This window comes from Rutidosis leptorrhynchoides, chromosome 1, assembly GCF_046630445.1.
Source record: "Rutidosis leptorrhynchoides isolate AG116_Rl617_1_P2 chromosome 1, CSIRO_AGI_Rlap_v1, whole genome shotgun sequence".
Lineage (NCBI taxonomy): Eukaryota > Viridiplantae > Streptophyta > Magnoliopsida > Asterales > Asteraceae > Rutidosis > Rutidosis leptorrhynchoides.
Window position 1 is genome coordinate 553,022,573 of NC_092333.1, and position 20,223 is coordinate 553,042,795.

The 20,223-nt window shown below is 37.0% G+C and overlaps 1 protein-coding gene and 1 pseudogene across 1 annotated transcript; one reads left to right on the forward strand and one right to left on the reverse strand.

The window, feature by feature from the left end:
• The first annotated feature begins 10,847 nt into the window (after positions 1-10,847).
• Positions 10,848-12,951, forward strand: LOC139879892 (cytochrome b5-like). The gene is made up of 3 exons (XM_071865453.1): positions 10,848-10,931; positions 11,737-11,803; positions 12,532-12,951. The coding sequence occupies exons 1-3, from the start codon at positions 10,851-10,853 to the stop codon at positions 12,780-12,782; spliced, it is 399 nt and encodes a 132-aa protein (XP_071721554.1). The 5' UTR covers positions 10,848-10,850; the 3' UTR covers positions 12,783-12,951.
• Positions 12,952-13,556: 605 nt separating this feature from the next.
• On the reverse strand, positions 13,557-16,821 carry LOC139879908 (BTB/POZ domain-containing protein At5g48800-like; annotated as a pseudogene).
• Positions 16,822-20,223: the final 3,402 nt, after the last annotated feature.

A 20,223-nucleotide genomic window follows, 5' to 3' on the forward strand; every position in this document is an offset into this window, starting at 1 on the left:
TGATACTTATAGGACAGTCTGGTTGTTGAGGGAACAAGGACAAATTATTGTGTTGAATTTTTGAGTAATAATGTATGCTAGCTTACAAATAAGATTCCCTCTTATCTAGGGCAGATCTAAAGCTGATAAGGATATTGATTTGGTGTGTATTTACCAATAGTAAATACGTATGGATGATAGGTATGATACGGTAAAAGAAGCTCAAAATCGGGCTTTTATTTTGGGTCCAACCGGGCCAAAAATAAAATTTTTAGACATTTTTAATAAAGCAATGTTAGCCCAAAAAAAAATTTCCAAGCTGACCTGGCAGCTTGACCCCAGCCAGGGGCTCTGCCCCTTGGACCCCGCCAGGGGTTGCCACCCCTTGGACCCCGCTTATCGGGGGCGCTGTCCCCGAACCCCCGTCATAATCAAGATAAGTTCAAACAAGTGTGCACTCCACACTTCCCCAAACTTGTTCGATATTGTTGTTAGTTCACAATGAAATGTTAAACCATCCTTAAATCATGTTAAATATGTATAGATATGTACATATACATAATCGAATAATTATCGTGTGTTATATAGTTCGTGATATCATCGGTCAAATTGGACGGTCAAACGTTGTGTAAAACTCTTTTCAAAAACATAAGTCTCAACATTTTGGATTGCTTATCATGTTGGTAAGGTTTAATTTATGTAAATATTAATCTCATAAGTATAGAACGATCGGAAAATTTCGGGTCGTTACAGTACCTACCCGTTAAATAAATTTCGTCCCGAAATTTTAAAATTGTACCTATTTTGCGTTCTCGGGAAACAAATGTGGGTACTTTTGTTTCATCTGATCCTCTCGTTCCCAAGTAAACTCGGGACCCCTTCGAGCATTCCAACGAACCTTAACGATTGGTATGTTGCTCTGCTTGAGTTGTTTAACTTCGCGGTCCATGATTTCGACCGGTTCTTCTATGAATTGTAGTTTCTCGTCGACTTGGATTTCTTCAAGAGGAATGGTGAGGTCTTCCTTTGCAAGACACTTCTTAAGGTTTGAAACGTGAAATGTATTATGTACTCCGGCGAGTTGTTTTGGTAATTCGAGTCGATAAGCTACCGGTCCAATGCGTTCGATGATCTTGAACGGGCTTACATACCTTGGGTTCAGTTTACCTCTTTTTCCAAAACGTATTACACCTTTCCAAGGTGACACCTTTAACATAACCATGTCACCGATCTGAAACTCTAATGGTTTCCTTCGAACATCGGCGTAGCTCTTTTGGCGACTACAGGCTGTTTTCAATCTCTCCTTGATTTGTACTATCTTCTCAGTCGTTTCGTGTATGATCTCGGGACCAGTTAATTGTCGATCTCCTACTTCATTCCAACAGATAGGGGATCTACACTTCCTTCCATACAGTGCTTCGAATGGTGCAGCTTTAATGCTCGCATGATAACTGTTATTATACGAGAATTCTGCTAATGGTAGATATTTATCCCATCCGTTTCCAAAATCGATCACACATGCCCTGAGCATGTCTTCAAGAGTCTGAATTGTTCTTTCACTCTGCCCGTCAGTTTGTGGATGATATGCGGTGCTCATATCCAAACGAGTTCCCAGGGCCTCCTGTAGTGATTGCCAAAACTTTGATGTAAATCTACTATCACGATCGGATATAATGGAAATAGGTATTCCATGCCTTGAAACAATTTCCTTTATGTATAATCGTAATAGTTTCTCCATTCTATCCGTTTCCTTTATAGGCAAGAAAAGTGCAGATTTGGTGAGACGATCAACTATTACCCAAATGGTGTCATAACCCCAGGCAGTCTTAGGTAATTTTGTGATGAAATCCATGGTAATACCGTCCCATTTCCATTCTGGGATTTCTGGTTGTTGAAGTAATCCTGACGGCTTCTGGTGTTCTGCTTTGACTTTGGAACAAGTTAAACATTCCCCAACATATGTTGCAACGTCTGTCTTCAAATTAGGCCACCAATAATGCGTCTTAAGATCTTGATACATCTTTCCAACTCCAGGATGTATCGAGTATCTTGTCTTATGTGCCTCATTCAATATCAACTTCCTTAATCCACCCAACTTTGGTACCCAAATACGGTTTGCAAAATATCGAATTCCATCTTCCCGTATAACGAGTTTTTTTCCATACTTCTTCATTATTTCATTTCCTATGTTTTCTTTAGTAATAGCTTCTCGTTGAGCCTCTTTGATTTGTGAGTTGAGATTCATGCGAATTTTTATGTTCATTGCTCGTACTCGAATTGGTTCCCGTTCCTTTCTGCTTAGAGCATCGGCCACTCTATTCGCTTTTCCAGGATGATAGCGAATCTCACAATCATAGTCGTTTATCAGCTCGACCCACCTACGTTGCCTCATGTTCAGCTGTTTCTGATCGAAGATATGTTGAAGGCTTTTATGATCGGTAAACACAGTGCATTTAACCCCATATAAGTAGTGTCTCCATATCTTCAATACAAACACTACTGCTCCCAGTTCTAAATCATGCGTCGTATAATTCCGCTCATGAATCTTCAATTGTCGGGATGCGTATGCTATAACTTTCTTCCGTTGCATAAGGACGCAACCAAAACCTTGTCGTGAAGCGTCACAATATATCTCAAAATCATCGTTCCCTTCAGGTAACGATAAAATAGGTGCTGTAGTCAACTTCTTCTTCAGTAATTGAAATGCACTCTCCTGCTATGAAGTCCATTCGTACTTCTTCCCTTTTTGTGTTAACGCTGTTAATGGTTTAGCTATTCGGGAAAAATCTTGAATAAACCTTCTATAATAACCAGCTAAACTCAAAAATTGGCGTATCTGCGTTGGTGTCTTAGGAGTCTCCCATTTTTCAATGGCCTCAATTTTAGCTGGGTCAACCTGAATTCCTTTGCTACTAACAACATGGCCAAGAAATTGCACTTCTTTCAACCAAAACGCACACTTAGAAAATTTGGCGTATAATTGTTCTTTTCTTAACAATTCTAATACCAATCTTAAATGCTGCTCATGCTCTTGCTCACTCTTGGAATAGATAAGAATATCGTCAATGAAAACGATAACAAACTTATCTAAATACGGACTACAAACTCGATTCATGAGGTCCATGAATACAGCTGGCGCATTCGTTAATCCAAACGGCATGACCAAAAATTCATAATGACCGTAGCGTGTCCGAAAATCAGTTTTCGGAATATCTTCTTCTTTGACACGTAGTTGATGATAACCCGACCTTAGGTCGATTTTCGAGTAAACACATGATCCTTGCAATTGATCAAATAAGTCATCAATTCTCGGTAGTGGATACCGATTCTTGATTGTTAACTTATTTAATTCATGATAATCTATACACATTCGGAAAGATCCGTCTTTCTTCTTGACGAATAAAATCGGAGCTCCCCACGGTGAAGTGCTCGGTCGAATGAAACCACGGTCCAGTAATTCTTGTAACTGACTTTGTAACTCTTTCATCTCAGATGGTGCAAGTCTATATGGAGCACGAGCCACTGGTGCAGCTCCCGGTACTAGATCTATTTGAAATTCTATAGATCTAAATGGAGGTAATCCTGGTAACTCTTCCGGAAATACTTCAGGAAAATCTCTTGCCACAGGCACGTCGTTGATGCTCTTCACTTTTTCCTTCGTTTCGACTTTATTAACATATGCTAAGATAGCATAGCACCCTTTCTTCAAGCACTTTTGAGCTTTCAAATAACTAATGAGTTTTAGCTTTGAGTTACCCTTCTCTCCATAAATCATTACTGGCGTTTTATCCTTACGAGGAATGCGAATTGCCTTCTTGGCGCACACAACTTCAGCTCCTATTTTGGACATCCAGTCCATGCCGACTATTACATCAAAACTTCCTAATTCTACGGGTATCAAATCAATCTTAAATGTTTCTCCGGCTAAATTTATTTTACAATCACGGCAAATTTTATCGGCTTTAATTAGTTTACCATTAGCTAACTCAATCATGTACTTAGCATCTAGAGGTAATGATGAACAATTCAATTTAGCGTAAAAGTTTCTACTCACGTAACTTCTATCGGCACCAGTATCAAATATAATAGATGCGGATAAGTTATTAATGGTAAACGTACCCGTAACAAGCTCCGGGTCTTCACACGCCTCTCTAGCATTAATAACAAATGCTCTTCCACGTGCAGATCCATTATTCTTCTCTGGATTCGGACACTGGCTCTTATAATGACCCTGTTTCCCACACCCATAACAAGTAACAGTGGCCAAGGCAGTTCTATTTGCATTGGTGGCAGGAGTCTTGGTACCGTTTGTATTTGTAGCAGGAACCCTACAATCTTCAGCAAGATGACCTTTTCGATTACAATTGTTGCACACCACATTACAATAACCAGAGTGATGTTTGTGGCATCTGTTACATAAAGGATTTCTTCCTTTGTAACCTGAGTTTGAACCGCTACCCGCACCTTGTGTGGTTTCTTATTTCTTGTTGGATTGTTGATGATTACCTTCCCACTTTCTTTTGTTTCCCGATGTCTTGACATCGGTGTTCTTATCCAGAATAATCTGGTCCATCAATTCGTTCGCCATGGTGATAGCTTCATGAATAGTCTTGGGTTTGGATGCTGTAACATTTGCCTTGACCTTTTTAGGCAAACCGTCTTTGTACAGTTCAATCTTCCGTTCTTCGGTTGGTACCAATTCGGGACATAGCAAAGCTAATTCCATGAATCGCTGATTGTAGTTGGTGAGTTCAGTACCAAAAGCTTTCAGGCTTCGTAATTCAGCTTCCAACTTCCTAACCTCGTTCCTTGGACAATATTCGTTGATTAGCATTGTTTTGAATTCTTCCCAAGGAGTATCATAAGCTACATCTCCTCCTACGGCCTTCACATAGTTTTTCCACCACGTGAGTGCACTATCTTGTAGGGTGCACGATGCATACTTGGTCATGTCCTTCTCAATACAACCACTGATTTTAAACACAGACTCAATCTTTTCGATCCACCGGGTTAAACCGACCGGTCCTTCTGTTCCACTGAATGATGAGGGCTTGCAACCTTGAAAAGTTTTGTAAGTGCACCCCACACGAGGATTTGGGTTAACTGCAGCACCTCTTGCAGCCTCGACCCATAACATTCTGTCGTTCACTCGCTGATTGATGAGTTACTGGATTTCTTGTTCCGTCATTCGGTTCAATCGCGCCATAATCTTCAATAAGAATGAAAAAATAATTATTCACATGGAATATTATAGATGTAGTATGTATTTACAGTACATCGTAGCTTATTAATAATATGAACCAGTTATTATTATAAAAGCCTTTTCTTCTTATTAGCGTTTTATAATTATATCTAGGGTAGTACCTACCCGTTAAAGTTCATACTTAATAGCTTAGTACGAAAATCAATTACTACCACCCAAATAATACTTAACCATGGAAAATTATTGCATTTCACACTTCACTATTTTACATATGCTTATCTTACATCAAACATTAAGCAAACCACACTAGTAATATTATACAAAACATTATATAATCTCATGGTTTAAAACAACAGCGCATCATTTAACCCAAAGCGTTTGTGTTCAAAGAAATCGCTTAAAGGTTATCCTGGTTGTCTCCCTGCGTTTTGGCTGAGGAACCGAAGAACTGGATGTCGGGATAGAACTAATAGGAATAGCGGGAATAGGTGTGGAAGTATCTGGTGGAGTTGGTTCCACAACATCCTCTCTAGACTCGGGATTTAGATTTTCCATTTCAGTAGCCTTTCGTTTCTTTCCTCGTTCGAACTTGTCTTTCGTAATTTCTTGTATTTCTTCCTCCTCAGGATCACTTTCCGGTTCCTCTTCAATTGATTCATCCGGAACTTGTGAGTCTTCCCCAAAGGTGTCGTTTTCATCATCGGATAGATTAATGACTGGAACACCATCTGAAGAGTCTGGTTCGGAGTCGCTGAATGTGATAATAAGTTCTAAGCCAGACATCTATCACATAACAACTAGCACGTTAATACTACATAATATTTACATATTAATTTTTAACCAACAAGGATAAGCAATAGTTTTCGAAATCAAACATGGTCAAAGTCCAGACTCACTAATGCATCCTAACAAACTCGATAAGACACACTAATGCAAATTCGTTGGTTCTCTAAGACCAACGCTCTGATACCACATGTCATAACCCGACCTTAACCATAAGGACGAATACAATAACATATGATTTCATCGCGAGGTATTGACCTCTATATGCGACATTTTTCAAAAACTGCATTCGTTTTTACAATACAAACCATAGCTTTTATTACAAATACAAGGTTTAAACAACTTAATAATGATTATCGTTTAGCGATAATCTTAGACTTACAAACTTTACATGTGATAATAACAATACGACCTCCAACATATTTTACATTACAAATCCTCCGATATGCAGTTTTATTTTTGACACAAATATGCATACTCAAGATCTTGCTTAAATTCAACATGTTGCAGCGGAAGCTTTTAGTTATCACCTGAGAATAAACATGCTTAAAACGTCAACATAAAGTTGGTGAGATATAGGTTTAATGCCGGCAGCGTTATAAATATAGACCACAAGATTTCATATATAAACGTTTTAATAAAAATATTCTAAGTTGTTGAGCACTTGATAACCATACTTAACATTTAATCAACGTCGCATATTCCCTTTATTATGAAATATTACTACACCGTACCAAGTGTAGTTACCGAAACGAAGTACTGTGCAACCGTTGAATACTGGTCGTCCAGTCCGGTTGGGGTTGTCAGGCCTGATAGATCTATCAACAGGATTCGCGTTTACAATACCTCATGTAAATAATAGTTACCAAGTTACAGGGAAGTATGCCAGTGGTACAACTCAACGTAGAATATATATTTTTAATCACTTGTGTCCATAACGTAAATCATAAAATGCATGTATTCTCATCCCGAAATATTTAGAGTTTAAAAGTGGGACTATATACTCACCTTTTCCTTGAAGGTATTTAACTCGACTTGGTCTCCGATAGATATCACGAACCTAACCATATATATAATATATCAACATATTTTCTTTTCAAGTAATCGTTACATATATATATATATATATATATATATATATATATATATATATATATATATATATATATATATATATATATATATATATATATATATATACTTTTAATATTTTCTTAGTCCGTAGTTAGCAGTCTGTTGTTAATGGTCCATAATTAGTTGCTCAATAAAATAAATAAAGACCCCATTGTATTCGTATTGATCAAAATTAATCTCGACTCATGGTACCATGTTGTCAAATGACGTGTTGCGTACATAAAGTACCGTGTTGTCAGATGACGTGTTGCGTACAATCATGAGGTCTTATGATTAATCTTCTCGTGTTGTTTACGGGTGGTCCTGGAATATATAAAATCAAATCATAAGCAAATATATATTAAATATTATGTTAATTAGCCAAGATATGATTAATCCGATTTTGTCATAATATGATATATTACAGGTTTTGAAGTGTTTTAAAAATCAAATTAGAAGGATCTATTTAGTTTGCGAACAGGTTTGAAATCATTCAAACTATGTTCTTGTTGTTAAAAATTTTATAACACAAAATAAGATAGCTATATAAATATGAATCGAATAAGATTATGAATAAGGTTACTACCTCAAGTTACTTGGATAAAGCTACTGGAAAAGATAGAAAATAATCTTGATCAAACTTTCTTATGATGATTATAGGTTGTTCATGAAGCTAGTTCTTCATGAGTATTTGCTGAGATTGTGAAGAACACTTAGAGTTCCTAAGAGTGTGTTTTTTTTTTTATTAGAGAAAGATGGTTGTAAGAATGAAATGAAAAACCAAGGTGATGGTGATACTTATAGGACAGTCTGGTTGTTGAGGGAACAAGGACAAATTATTGTGTTGAATTTTTGAGTAATAATGTATGCTAGCTTACAAATAAGATTCCCTCTTATCTAGGGCAGATCTAAAGCTGATAAGGATATTGATTTGGTGTGTATTTACCAATAGTAAATACGTATGGATGATAGGTATGATACGGTAAAAGAAGCTCAAAATCGGGCTTTTATTTTGGGTCCAACCGGGCCAAAAATAAAATTTTTAGACATTTTTAATAAAGCAATGTTAGCTCAAAAAAAAATTTCCAAGCTGACCTGGCAGCTCGACCCCAGCCAGGGGCACTGCCCCTTGGACCCCGCTTATCGGGGGCGCTGTCCCCGAACCCCCGTCATAATCAAGATAAGTTCAAACAAGTGTGCACTCCACACTTCCCCAAACTTGTTCGATATTGTTGTTAGTTCACAATGAAATGTTAAACCATCCTTAAATCATGTTAAATATGTATAGATATGTACATATACATAATCGAATAATTATCGTGTGTTATATAGTTCGTGATATCATCGGTCAAATTGGACGGTCAAACGTTGTGTAAAACTCTTTTCAAAAATATAAGTCTCAACATTTTGGATTGCTTATCATGTTGGTAAGGTTTAATTTATGTAAATATTAATCTCATAAGTATAGAACGATCGGAAAATTTCGGGTCGTTACATAGCCCAAAGACTATCTAAAAGCAAGTCAAGCCAAAAGACAACAACAAGAACCGGGAAACGAACAAGAAAAGCACCTAAAGCAAACAAAAGGCTAAACAAACAAACTTAAACAAAGATACAATTTAAACAGACGACGCGCAACGAGCAAACAACATCTACAAACCAATCGAAGAAACCTAAACAAAAACAAAGGAATCAAATAATCAAGGGCTTTCAAGCAAATCCGCAGCAAGATTATCTCTTGACCTCAATTTTAACACCTTTCATTCGAGTGAATCAAGATAAACTTGATTTTCCTCAACTTAATAACAACAACAACACCAGCAATAGCAACAACAACAACACCATCATCAGTAGCAGCAGCAACAACAACAACAACAACAACAACAACAACAACAACAACAACAATAATAATAATAATAATAATAATAAAAATAATAATAAAGATTATACTTAAAAGTCAATTTAAATACACAACAGCTACACAAGCAATACAATCACTTTATATAAATAAAGTTTAACTATTTCTTTCGAATATGAAAATGTTTATTTGATTATTTATTTATTTATTTTTCGAATATATTAACAACGTCTACTAACAAGACACTAGAAGAGACACAAAAATCAAACAATTACAATGGAGTACATTACCATTTGGTCCTAGATAAATTACATTTGCTTACCATTTGGTCCTAGCTTCAAATGGGATATACACCGTAAGGAAACTCTCTTCTTTGATCGATGACTTTTGTTTAGCTCAGTTTTGCTCGCAACAAGGAACCTTCCTCAACAACTTAGTTCCCAAAAAGATAGAAATATTTATTTGGCGAACTCTGAAGAAAAGAATCCCCGTTCGACTTGAGCTCGACAAAAGAGGAATTGATTTGCATAGTGTTAGATGTCTGCTATGTGATGAAGATTTGAAATCGGTTGATCACTCCTTTATCTTTTGTAAATATGCAATGGATATATGGGACCGAGTGTACAAATGGTGGAACCTAGGTGGCTTCTCATGTTCTAGTCTATCCGGGTTACTAGTCGACGATGGAACGAATTCGATGTCAATTAAAGGGAGGAAGATATGGCAAGCATTGAGATGGATTTGTGTGTACTTATTGTGGAAAAATCGGAACAATACGGTTTATCAAGGCAAGAGTTGGAGCGTTCCGGTAGCATTAAACGAAATACAAAATAAATCGTTCGAGTGGATTAATTCGATATCAAAAGGAAGAAAGCTTTGATTGGTTGACTTGGTTATCTAATCCTAGTGTATACTTTCTTATGTTATGATTGTATGTACATATAGCGGGTTGCTTACTTTGCTTCCCTCTTCGGGTAGTTTTATTGTTATTTCGTGTCTCTTATGGGTGATTCAAAACTTGTAAGAATCCCCATTTTGATGTTCTTCTCGTTTTTAATATAATTGCTTTTCAAAAAAAAAAAAATATATCTAATTCAAGAAAATGAAATATTACATATAGAATCAAAAAGATTTTATTTCTTTAACTTTCGAGTGCCAAAAAATATGTCGTTTTTGTATGGCCACATAATCCACACATAGGTATTGTTTGTTTTCCTATTTGCAGACCTTATTATGTCTTATGTCTGCGCGCCCGCAGACATTTTTACTGCAGACAGTTTGTTTTTCTGAAGACATAAGATAAAATTATGTCTTATTATGTCTGCAGCCTCGCAGACTTAGAAATGTGCTTCTAAGTGCTGCAGACAGAATTAAGTTATGTTGCAGACCCAAAAAACAAACGGTCTTCATTATTCAGGATACAGAACTTTAGACCACATCTTCTTTACAGACGTGGTTCGAAGATCTTCAGACAAAAACATCTTAAAAAACAAACAGCATCATAATCTACACGTAAGCTGCGCCAATGACGTATGTATGTTCCTATTGCTTTTTTGAAGTCGCCCAAACATTCAACCAAACAAAGAAGTCGCCCAAACATTCAACCAAACAATCTCTATAGACCAAGAGTCGATCGAAGTTAACCCCACATTAGTCCATGTTTGAATCCTTGTCAAAGTTATTTATTTATTTTTTATTTTTTATTTTTATTTATTAAGCCAATATTACTTGTGCACACCAACCCCCCACCTACACCTAGTAGTAGTGGTATAATAATTCCATTTCATACTTGCCATTCCTCAACAACCCTCAAAATTCTTCACCTAAAATCATATTTGACACCCAACCACATTTCATACTCTCTTCTAAAAACAGTGGGTCTGGTTTGTTGTGAGGGATCACAACTTAGGGCAAATGGGTAAAGTATTGTACACTTTGCAGCAAGTTGCTGAACACAACCAACCCAAAGATTGCTGGCTCATCATCGATGGCAAGGTTAACCTACTAATTAACTAATTTTAATTTGTACTATATAATCATATAATTATATGCATACGTCATCATCTGTTCATTTGATCCATAAAAACCCTTAAAGTTGCTTACTTGATTTAAGATTCACATTTAAATAGATGAAAAGAGTTTAATTGACTTTATTTTGACATGTGACATCGATGAAAATTGTGTTAGTTAGATTAAGTGGATTTGTTTATTATTATACTTTTGAGGATCTGATTGTTTTGATGATAATTTGATTCGAGTTTTTCTGGCTGCTGAATTGTTATAAGTTTATTGTTCTTTTTATTGATTGATGATTGATAATGTTATTGTTTTGCCTAATTTGGGGATTTGTGTTGATCTGGATAGTGGAGGATTCTTTGACTTTTTAGTCAAACTAAGTGGATTTGAAATTAGGTTTTGATATAAAACTGGTTGCTATTATACAACCGGACTTTGATTTTGTGTTTGGTTGAGGGTTTGATTGGGGTACCTCTAATGTTTGATATCGGTGTTTGTTTAAGATTAACGATTTTGTTTTATTTGTGTAATGTACTCAATATGTAGTAAAAAGATAGAATGTTTGACTTGAACTATGGATTAATAGAAGTCAAACTTGACAGCACAAAGTTTAGAAAAGTCATCACAAACAATAAGACTTCTGGTGACTGATGATGGATTTGATAAATTGTTGAGTTTTATAACTGTTTTACAAGTTGCTATGTAAATTTCTCAGATTCGTACTCGTACTTGTTGACACATTAAGACGTTTTGATCAAAATTTTGTTCTAATTTGTTGGTTCAGGTGTTTGACGTGACAAAGTTCTTGGAAGATCATCCTGGCGGAGATGACGTTTTGTTGTCTGCGACAGGTACGACACTCCTAGTGTGTTTATATTTTTAACGCTGTATGCTTAAGGCATATATGTGAAAATGGAAAACATAACGCGGATGCTATATTATATAATTGTCACTATATCTGTTTAGGAATGAAATCAAAAATATTTAGTAAGTATTTTTTTTTAGCTATAAATAAAACGGTAGAATTTGTTGTCTATCTCTATCATATAAGCCACATGTATAATTGCACGAGTTGGGATAGCCAAATGAGTTTTATGAAGGAATCTATGACAGTCTGTGAGTTCTAAATGGATACTTATAGAGCAAGCGCTACAAATAAGTCGTGTGATACTCTGTATTATTTTGTAATGAAAAATGAGATATCGGAGTCTATTTATTTATGAGTTCGAGGCAAAAAAATGAGCTCTAAAGGTGTAAAGTCAACTTAAAGTTTGTAAAAATCGAACATGAAATCCTGTCATGCTCCTTTAGCCGTATGCACCCATTCTTTAGTGGAGCTCAAATTGAGTTTACTGTATCATAAATAGTTCTGATATATGTTATATACTTGTATCAGCTCTCTAATCGAGCTTGCTTTATCATCTTCGATTGGTAATTTTGAGCTATTCAATATTCTGATTTGAGCTAAAAAATTTCTTGATTCCATGTAATGTTACAAATCTAAGAAGCTTTATTGCATGTTACTTTGAATTGGCTTTTGTTTAAGTATAATTATGTGTGCGTACTATGAATTTTGAAGGGAAGGATGCGACCGATGATTTTGAAGATGTGGGTCACAGCTCAACTGCTAAAGCAATGATGGACGAATTCTATGTTGGTGATATAGACACTGCAACGATCCCTTCGAAGGTTGAGTACAAGCCTCCAAAGCAGGATCATTACAACCAAGACAAGACGTCTGAATTCATCATCAAGATTCTGCAATTCTTGGTTCCATTGGTGATCTTGGGAGTTGCAGTTGGGATCCGATTTTACACCAAATCAATGTAACGTTGTGATCTTTGTTATTCGAGTCTGTTTCCATAATTCCATTGAAGTCTGTTGTTTAAGTTGTGTTATTGTGTCTCGAATCTTGAAAGTGTTCGACCTAGAGATGAAATGAAGGTTGCATATGTTGACTTTAAGATGGTAATTTGAATACTACAACTTCTTATTGTTTTTGTCATCTACATGATAATTTTGTGCTTGTTTTTTGTTAACCTTAGTTCTAGTGGATACTGTTTAGCAATAGATGCTCTCGAGTTCATTTGTTTTATAAATGGGAACTTAGAGGTGGCAAAATTGACAATTGGGTAACAGGTCAAAGTGGGTAACGGGTCAAAATGGATAGTTTTCAATATGGGTCAAAAGTTGCGTAGATTCTGTAGCTAATTTATCTAATCTATGATTTTTTCAATATGGGTCAAAAGCTGCGTAGATTCTGTAGCTAATTTATCTAATATATGATTAATAAAACTATACAACCAAGTCACTGTTGACCCATTTAACCAACTTCCCGTTACGGGTAAATGTAATTTTGATCAACCCATTTATAAACACTTTGAATTGCCACGTCACCTAATTTCTAATCACAAAAACGATGACCTTATTTAGGTTGCTCGAAGACTCGACCTTCATGATGGAAACAACGGTCAACATAAATACAGATTTAGGAAAGTCAACACACCCTGTATACAAAGTTGAGTATGAAAAATTGCATTGTAAATATTCATTCATTCATATAGAAAATATAAATAGTATCATTATATCAACTTAAAACTTGCATCATTCTGTCCTGACTGTTACCTTAGAATCTGTTCTCTGTGAGTGCCTAGACGGAGAACTCGATACTCTTGACGAATAACTACGCCCGAGTAGATTGAATTTGCTAATTTTCTTCGAAAAAGACCTCATAAAACTGTGTGAGCTTGATTTCTCCATGCTTCTCTTCATGCAAACGTGTTCTTTCTCAAAATCATTCAGTCTCATCCTTAACCGAGTCAACTCGAGTTTCAACTCTCGATTTTCACGTCTCAGTGACGCGTAGTTGTCTTTTGGTGACATGGCAGCACTAAGAGCTCCACTGTTGATCCGCCACGACTGATGTTGTGCTGGCGGCTTGTGGTGGTCGTTAGGATAATCGCAGGATAACGCGTTTTTGAGTCGTAACTGCTCGATGTAGAGAATTTGAACAATTGATTGAATCGGAAGGCGTTCCTTTTGTGCTGCGTGTGCACCCGCTTCTGGTGATAGTTTATGGAAATCAATCAATCTACAGAGCTTCTTTTTGTCGATCTCTGATAGTCCCTGATGAGCCTGCATGTACAATAATTATATTAGATCAGTATCAACTTCTTATACTTTGACTTCGATGTCAAACGGTTGACTTTTGACCTTGCCCATTTTCTGGTCTCGTTCTGATAAAGCATATATTTTTACACTCTTGTGAGCATGAAATCTTTAGTTTCACAGGAATGATGGAAAAATTATAAATTTTGACTTTTTGGGTCAAACTGATTACTTGGTTTGACTTTAGAAGTCAAAATGTATGTTCGTGGAATTATAAGTGAGAATTAACATATAAATACTTACTTTCAGATAAACATCAATGGATCGATACAGACCGTCATGAACTGTGCGCGCATGTGCAGGTAAACTATCTGCCACTGCGATGAATTTGGAGAGTTTAAGGTTTATTTCAGGTGCGATTTCAGCAAAATAATTGTCAACCAACCTTGACACTTTGACTAATGACGTTTGAGATGGCGAATCAGGTCCATCCGACTCAAACCCCGAACCATCACCATCACCATCATCATCTTCATCTTTGATGTCATCGTCACTATCATCTTGTTGCGAAAAGTTAACCAAAATCCTATGAACCGCATCAACATCAAACAATGTATCATCAGCATGATGTAACGATGGAATCAGAAGGTCATCGAGCGTTGCTGTATCTAGTTGTGACCCAATACGCCTTTCTAGGTCAATCCGACACGCCACCTGGCAATCAAGCATCACTGCAGCTCGCAGCAGCCCGAAAAGAGAACTTAAAGGCACTGCAGGTTTCTCAACTGGAAGTAACCCGACAATCGTTTCAACCACGACCCGTTCATGACCCAACCCGCCACGAGCGTCACTTTTTTCCCATTGTATAAATTCGTTAACTCCTTTTCTGCGTAACTCATAAGCGATTCACCAATACTTTCGGGCCTTACCCCTCTACATTTCATCGCACCCATAACTTTTTGATACATATCAACTCGAAGCACCGATAAATCTTTAATCCACCAATCGGTTTCACCTTTCACTTGTCGACTCATGTGAAGTCGGCCCGAGCTACTGTACTCGAGTCTTGAAAAACTCGACGCTATTTGCTCAACGCACGCTTTAGAAGCGATAGCATCAATACATCGAGTAATGATCTTTAGATTATCAGCTAACGGGAGCAAGTTTTCGGACTGTTTCAAGACCTCGACTGACATTTCAAGATTCTTGGTGACAACTGTATCGAGATATTCGTTTGCACGAGAACCCAGGTTATGGGTTGAGAATTTTTCAGTCATTTCAAGGTAATCGGAGACACAACATAGTTGAGCGACGTTCGATGATGTTATTTCGAAGTTGATGCCGTAGCAGAACTTAGCAGCCTGCTCAAATGTATCTACACCTCCTGGTAAATTTAAGAGCTCTAACTTTGATATAGAGTTGTCCCTGTTGTCTGCTACTAGTTTTCTGATTCGACCGCATCGAGAAACAAGAGGGAACTGCAAAATGTAAAGATAACAGTCTAATTTTTCGATTGCGTGTGAAGCAATTGTGGAAGAATTCTCATATCAGTACCAAGATCATGGTTTTACTGTCCTAGGATTTTAATAGGATTGACAAGTTTTATTTGTTGGTGATATTTATATTCATAAATAATTACATGAGGCATCCCTTTGATTTAACCCAGATTTCATGCGGGGTCCCTAATTTCTTTTATGTACAGGTTCCCGTACTTTACACTCGTTTCGCAAGCGCCCCGTGACTAACGTGTGGGGTCCCCAATTCCCCATCTTTAAACTCGTTAAGTTGTATCTGTAAACCTCAGGGACCTCTCGCGAAACGAGTGTAATGTAGGAGGATCCCGAACGTCAAAAATATAGTTTAGGGACCCGCATGAAATTTGGGGTAAATCACAGGACGCCTCATGTAATTGTTTCTTATAAACCTTTCAATATTTCTTTTAACTGTTAGATATTGAGGTGCTGCAAGCCTAAATCATATTTTTATTTCATTTGAATCCGTATAAATTAAACCAAGTTTAAAGATTTTAGGAGCCATAAATAAGCCATGTAACCCAAGAATCACGGTATGAGCAATGTATTCTCAAAACTTTCAGCTTTTAAGGATTTTAAAAAATGACTGATTTTGACCAAATAGTTGAACGTTAGTGATAACACAAGGTCACAAACTTTTATGTGACAACACCATATTTTGGGTGCCATCGAAAGAGTCATAAATAGTCACAGGATAACCCAGTTAAGCTGCGTATATCTGAGTAAAAATACCCGTCCTCTGATAATAGCTTGAACACGGAAAACATTTTGTGTTTATTATACATAATGGCACTCGAAGCATTCATCCGATAGATTAAATTATTAAGACAAAAGGTTTCAAGAACACAAGTTCATCATGATTCATGAACATACCTTATGCAAAGCAAATGTGATACCATTCACTTCTATTGTTATATCACTTGGAACATCACGGTATATCCTGCGTAAGGAAGAAAGAAAAACAGTTATAATTTGTATTTTTGGACTACTCGCTTCATACGAACAACACCAGTAAAGTGAAATTGTTAGCTTACAAGCAGTGAAGAGAAAAAGAGAAAATCTAATATTGATAAAGTGTTAGTAAAATGAATTTGTATCGTTATGGCAAGGAAAAGGAATATAAGTAGAACGTGAGCGAACCATTCGTTGTAGCGCTGGCGAGAACTTTTGGCCGGAGTAAGCTGAGATTGTGGCGGAGGGTGGTGGTGGTGGTAGTGGTGGTTGTCCATAGAGAAAGCAGAGGAGCAAGAAGAGTGTTAGAAAATTGCAAATGTTTATGAACTTCTTTGGCCATATTTTTGGTCAATTATGCAAAACATAAGATTTGCAAATATCCAAAAAATGGGCCTCTCTTTCTGTTGTAGGGTCATGAAAACAATTTATATTAAAAAAAAAAAAAAATCAATTTTGAATGAAAATAAATAAATAAGTTTAGTTTGAAAAAACAACCATAAAATACTTTTAAATCTTCACTGGATCTTGTAATTCAAAATTTGAAAAAGAAGGGATAAAGTAAATTATTCTTAAAAAATTTATGTAACACAAACTTGATATTCAACTGATTGTACAGACTTATTTGACAAAAATAATCATCATATGTACAAAGTTTGATACTTTGTTTATATGTACACATAAGACAGTAAGACACCATTACCTAACTTTTGAAACTGCTTTTAGCTACGAATATAAGTCAACGGACACAAAAAAGATATATACTTATACAGTTATACTGTGTAATATATGCGATGAAGATAATTGGGTGCTTCCGAAACTTTTGAAACTGCTTTTAGCTACGAATATAAGTCAACGGACACAAAAAAGATATATACTTATACAGTTATACTGTGTAATATATGCGACCATCTCCCTTTCCTTTCGTTTCTTATTGTTATTTAATGAAGATAATTTCTCTAAATATTAGAAGTTTCGGTATTGGGGGTCCTGTGGATAAATTTGGGTGGGTTAGGAAGTTGGTCCAGAAAGAAAATCCAACTTTTTTGGCACTCCAGGAAACTAAGCTCCATTTGGTGAACTATAGTTGGATTCAGCGTCTTTGGGGTTCATGTGATTGTAATTTCATTCAGAGGGAGATGGTCGGGAAGTCGGGGGGTCAGCTGCTTGTTTGGGATACCAGATTTTTCGATGCGGTTAGTGTTGTACAATTTGATTGTGTTATCGGGGTTAGAGGAACATGGAGAAATTCTGGCTTTAATCTTAATATTTTAAATGTATATGGCCCACACAATGACGAAGGTAAACAAAAACTTTGGAATTCTCTATCAAAAACCATTGAAGGTAGTGATGAGGCTTGGGTTTTATGCGGCGATTTTAATGAAGTACGCAACCAAAGTGAGAGGCTTAATTGCGAATTCATTGAATATCGAGCAAAGAGATTCAATGATTTTATAGCAAAAAATTGTTTAGTGGAAATTCCGTTGGGTGGTAGGAATTTTACTCGGGTTAGTGAAGACGGGATCAAATTCAGCAAATTAGATCGGTTTTTGGTAAACGAAAATTTCTTGTCGTTTTGGAATGATCTTACTGCTACTGCACTTGACAGGGAGGTCTCCGATCACTGCCCGATTCTCCTACGTGACGATGAAAGGAACTTTGGCCCGAAACCTTTCAAAATCTTTGATGCATGGCTTGATGAAGTTGATGTGGATCATGTTATCAAATCTGCCTGGGAAGAACCGGCTCCACCAAGGCAACGAAAAGATTGTGTCTTTAGGAATAAGCTTAAAAAGGTTAAAGATGCATTGAAAATATGGAGTCACGCCAAGTTTAATCTGTTAGATAGCGAAATTGAAGCCTTAAAACTATCGGCTATGATTTTGGAACTTAAGGCCGAAGCAGGCGTCCTAAATGATTCAGAACAACAACTTTGGAAAGATTGCCGGAAAAAATGGTTCGAGAAGGAAAGAGTTAAAACAAGTATGTTAAAGCAAAAGGCTCGTGTTAAATGGGTACTTGATGGCGATGAGAACACAAAGTTTTTTCACTCGATAATTAGGAGGAAAAATAACAAGTGTAATATCCGGGGTCTAAACATTAATGGTGTGTGGAACGACTCCCCAAATGATATTAAATCTTGTGTTTTTAACCACTATAAACAGCTTTTTGAGGAGCACAATTGCTCCAGGCCATGTCTTGTTGATCTCAATTATCCGACCCTGAGCTCGAATGAAGCAGCTAACTTAGAAGTGCCTTTCGATGAAAAAGAAATTCGAGATGCGATTTTTGATTGCGACAGCAATAAAGCCCCCGGGCCAGACGGGTTCAATTTCCGATTTTTCAAGAAGTATTGGGAGGTAATAAAACGCGATCGTGTTGATGCTATTGTTTGGTTTTGGAATAAAGGTGAATTTTCTCGGGGGTGTAATGCGTCTTTCGTCACTCTTGTCCCCAAAAAAAATGACCCTCAAGGTCTTGGGGATTTTAGGCCAATAAGCCTCATTGGTAGCTACTACAAAATCATCGCTAAAATGTTATCAAAGCGTATCAGAAGAGTAATGCCAAACCTCGTGGGCCCGGAACAGAGTGCTTTTTTAAACGGTAGATTTATCTTGGATGGTGCCCTTATCGTGAATGAAAGTATTGATTTCCTTCGAGAGAAAAAATGCAAAAGTATTCTCTTTAAGGTTGACTTCGAAAAGGCATTTGATTGCCTTAATTGGAATTTCTTATTGGATGTTATGAAAAGCATGGGTTTCGGGTGTAGATGGAGAAAATGGATCCTTTCGTGTTTAAAATCTGCCTCGATTTCTATTCTGGTTAATGGTTCGCCCACTAGTGAGTTCTCCTTGAGTCGTGGGGTTAGGCAGGGGGACCCACTCTCCCCGTTTCTCTTTATCCTTGCGGCAGAGGGTTTGAACATTATAGCTAAAGCGGCTACTGATAAGGGCCTCTTTAAGGGCGTCGAAATCGGGAAGGACAAAGTGGTTGTCTCGCATCTTCAATATGCTGACGACACTATTTTCATTGGTGAATGGAGCCGGGCGAACATTTATAGTCTACATAACCTACTGAAATGTTTCGAGCTTGCCTCGGGTCTGAAAGTCAACTTCAATAAAAGTTGCTTGTACTCTATAGGTGTTGCCACCGAGGATGCCAATCATGCGGCTCGCTATATTGGTTGTCAAGTCGGGAAATTTCCTTTCACTTACCTTGGGTTACCGATCGGCTCTAGGATGAATAAAAAAAAGGATTGGAGCCCGGTCATTGAAAAAATAAAAGCAAGACTTTCGGATTGGAAAATGCGGATGATGTCATTTGGAGGAAGATTAGTCCTTGTTAAATCGGTTCTCAATAGCCTTCCATTGTACTACTTCTCGCTCTTCCGAGCTCCCCAGTGTATCCTTAAATTACTCGAAAGTGTGAGGCGTTCTTTTTTTTGGGGCGGGGCGGATTTGGGTTCCAAAATTTCGTGGGTTAAATGGGATTGTGTCATGTCAACTTATGGGAATGGGGGGCTAAATATTGGGTCTTTAAAAGGGAAAAATCTTGCTTTTTTGGGAAAATGGTGGTGGAGGTTTAAAACCGAAACCAACTCTTTTTGGGTCAAAATAATTCGTAGCATTTACGGTCCGAGTGGCGGCTTGGAAATTGGGAGTGATCTTGGTCATTCCCCG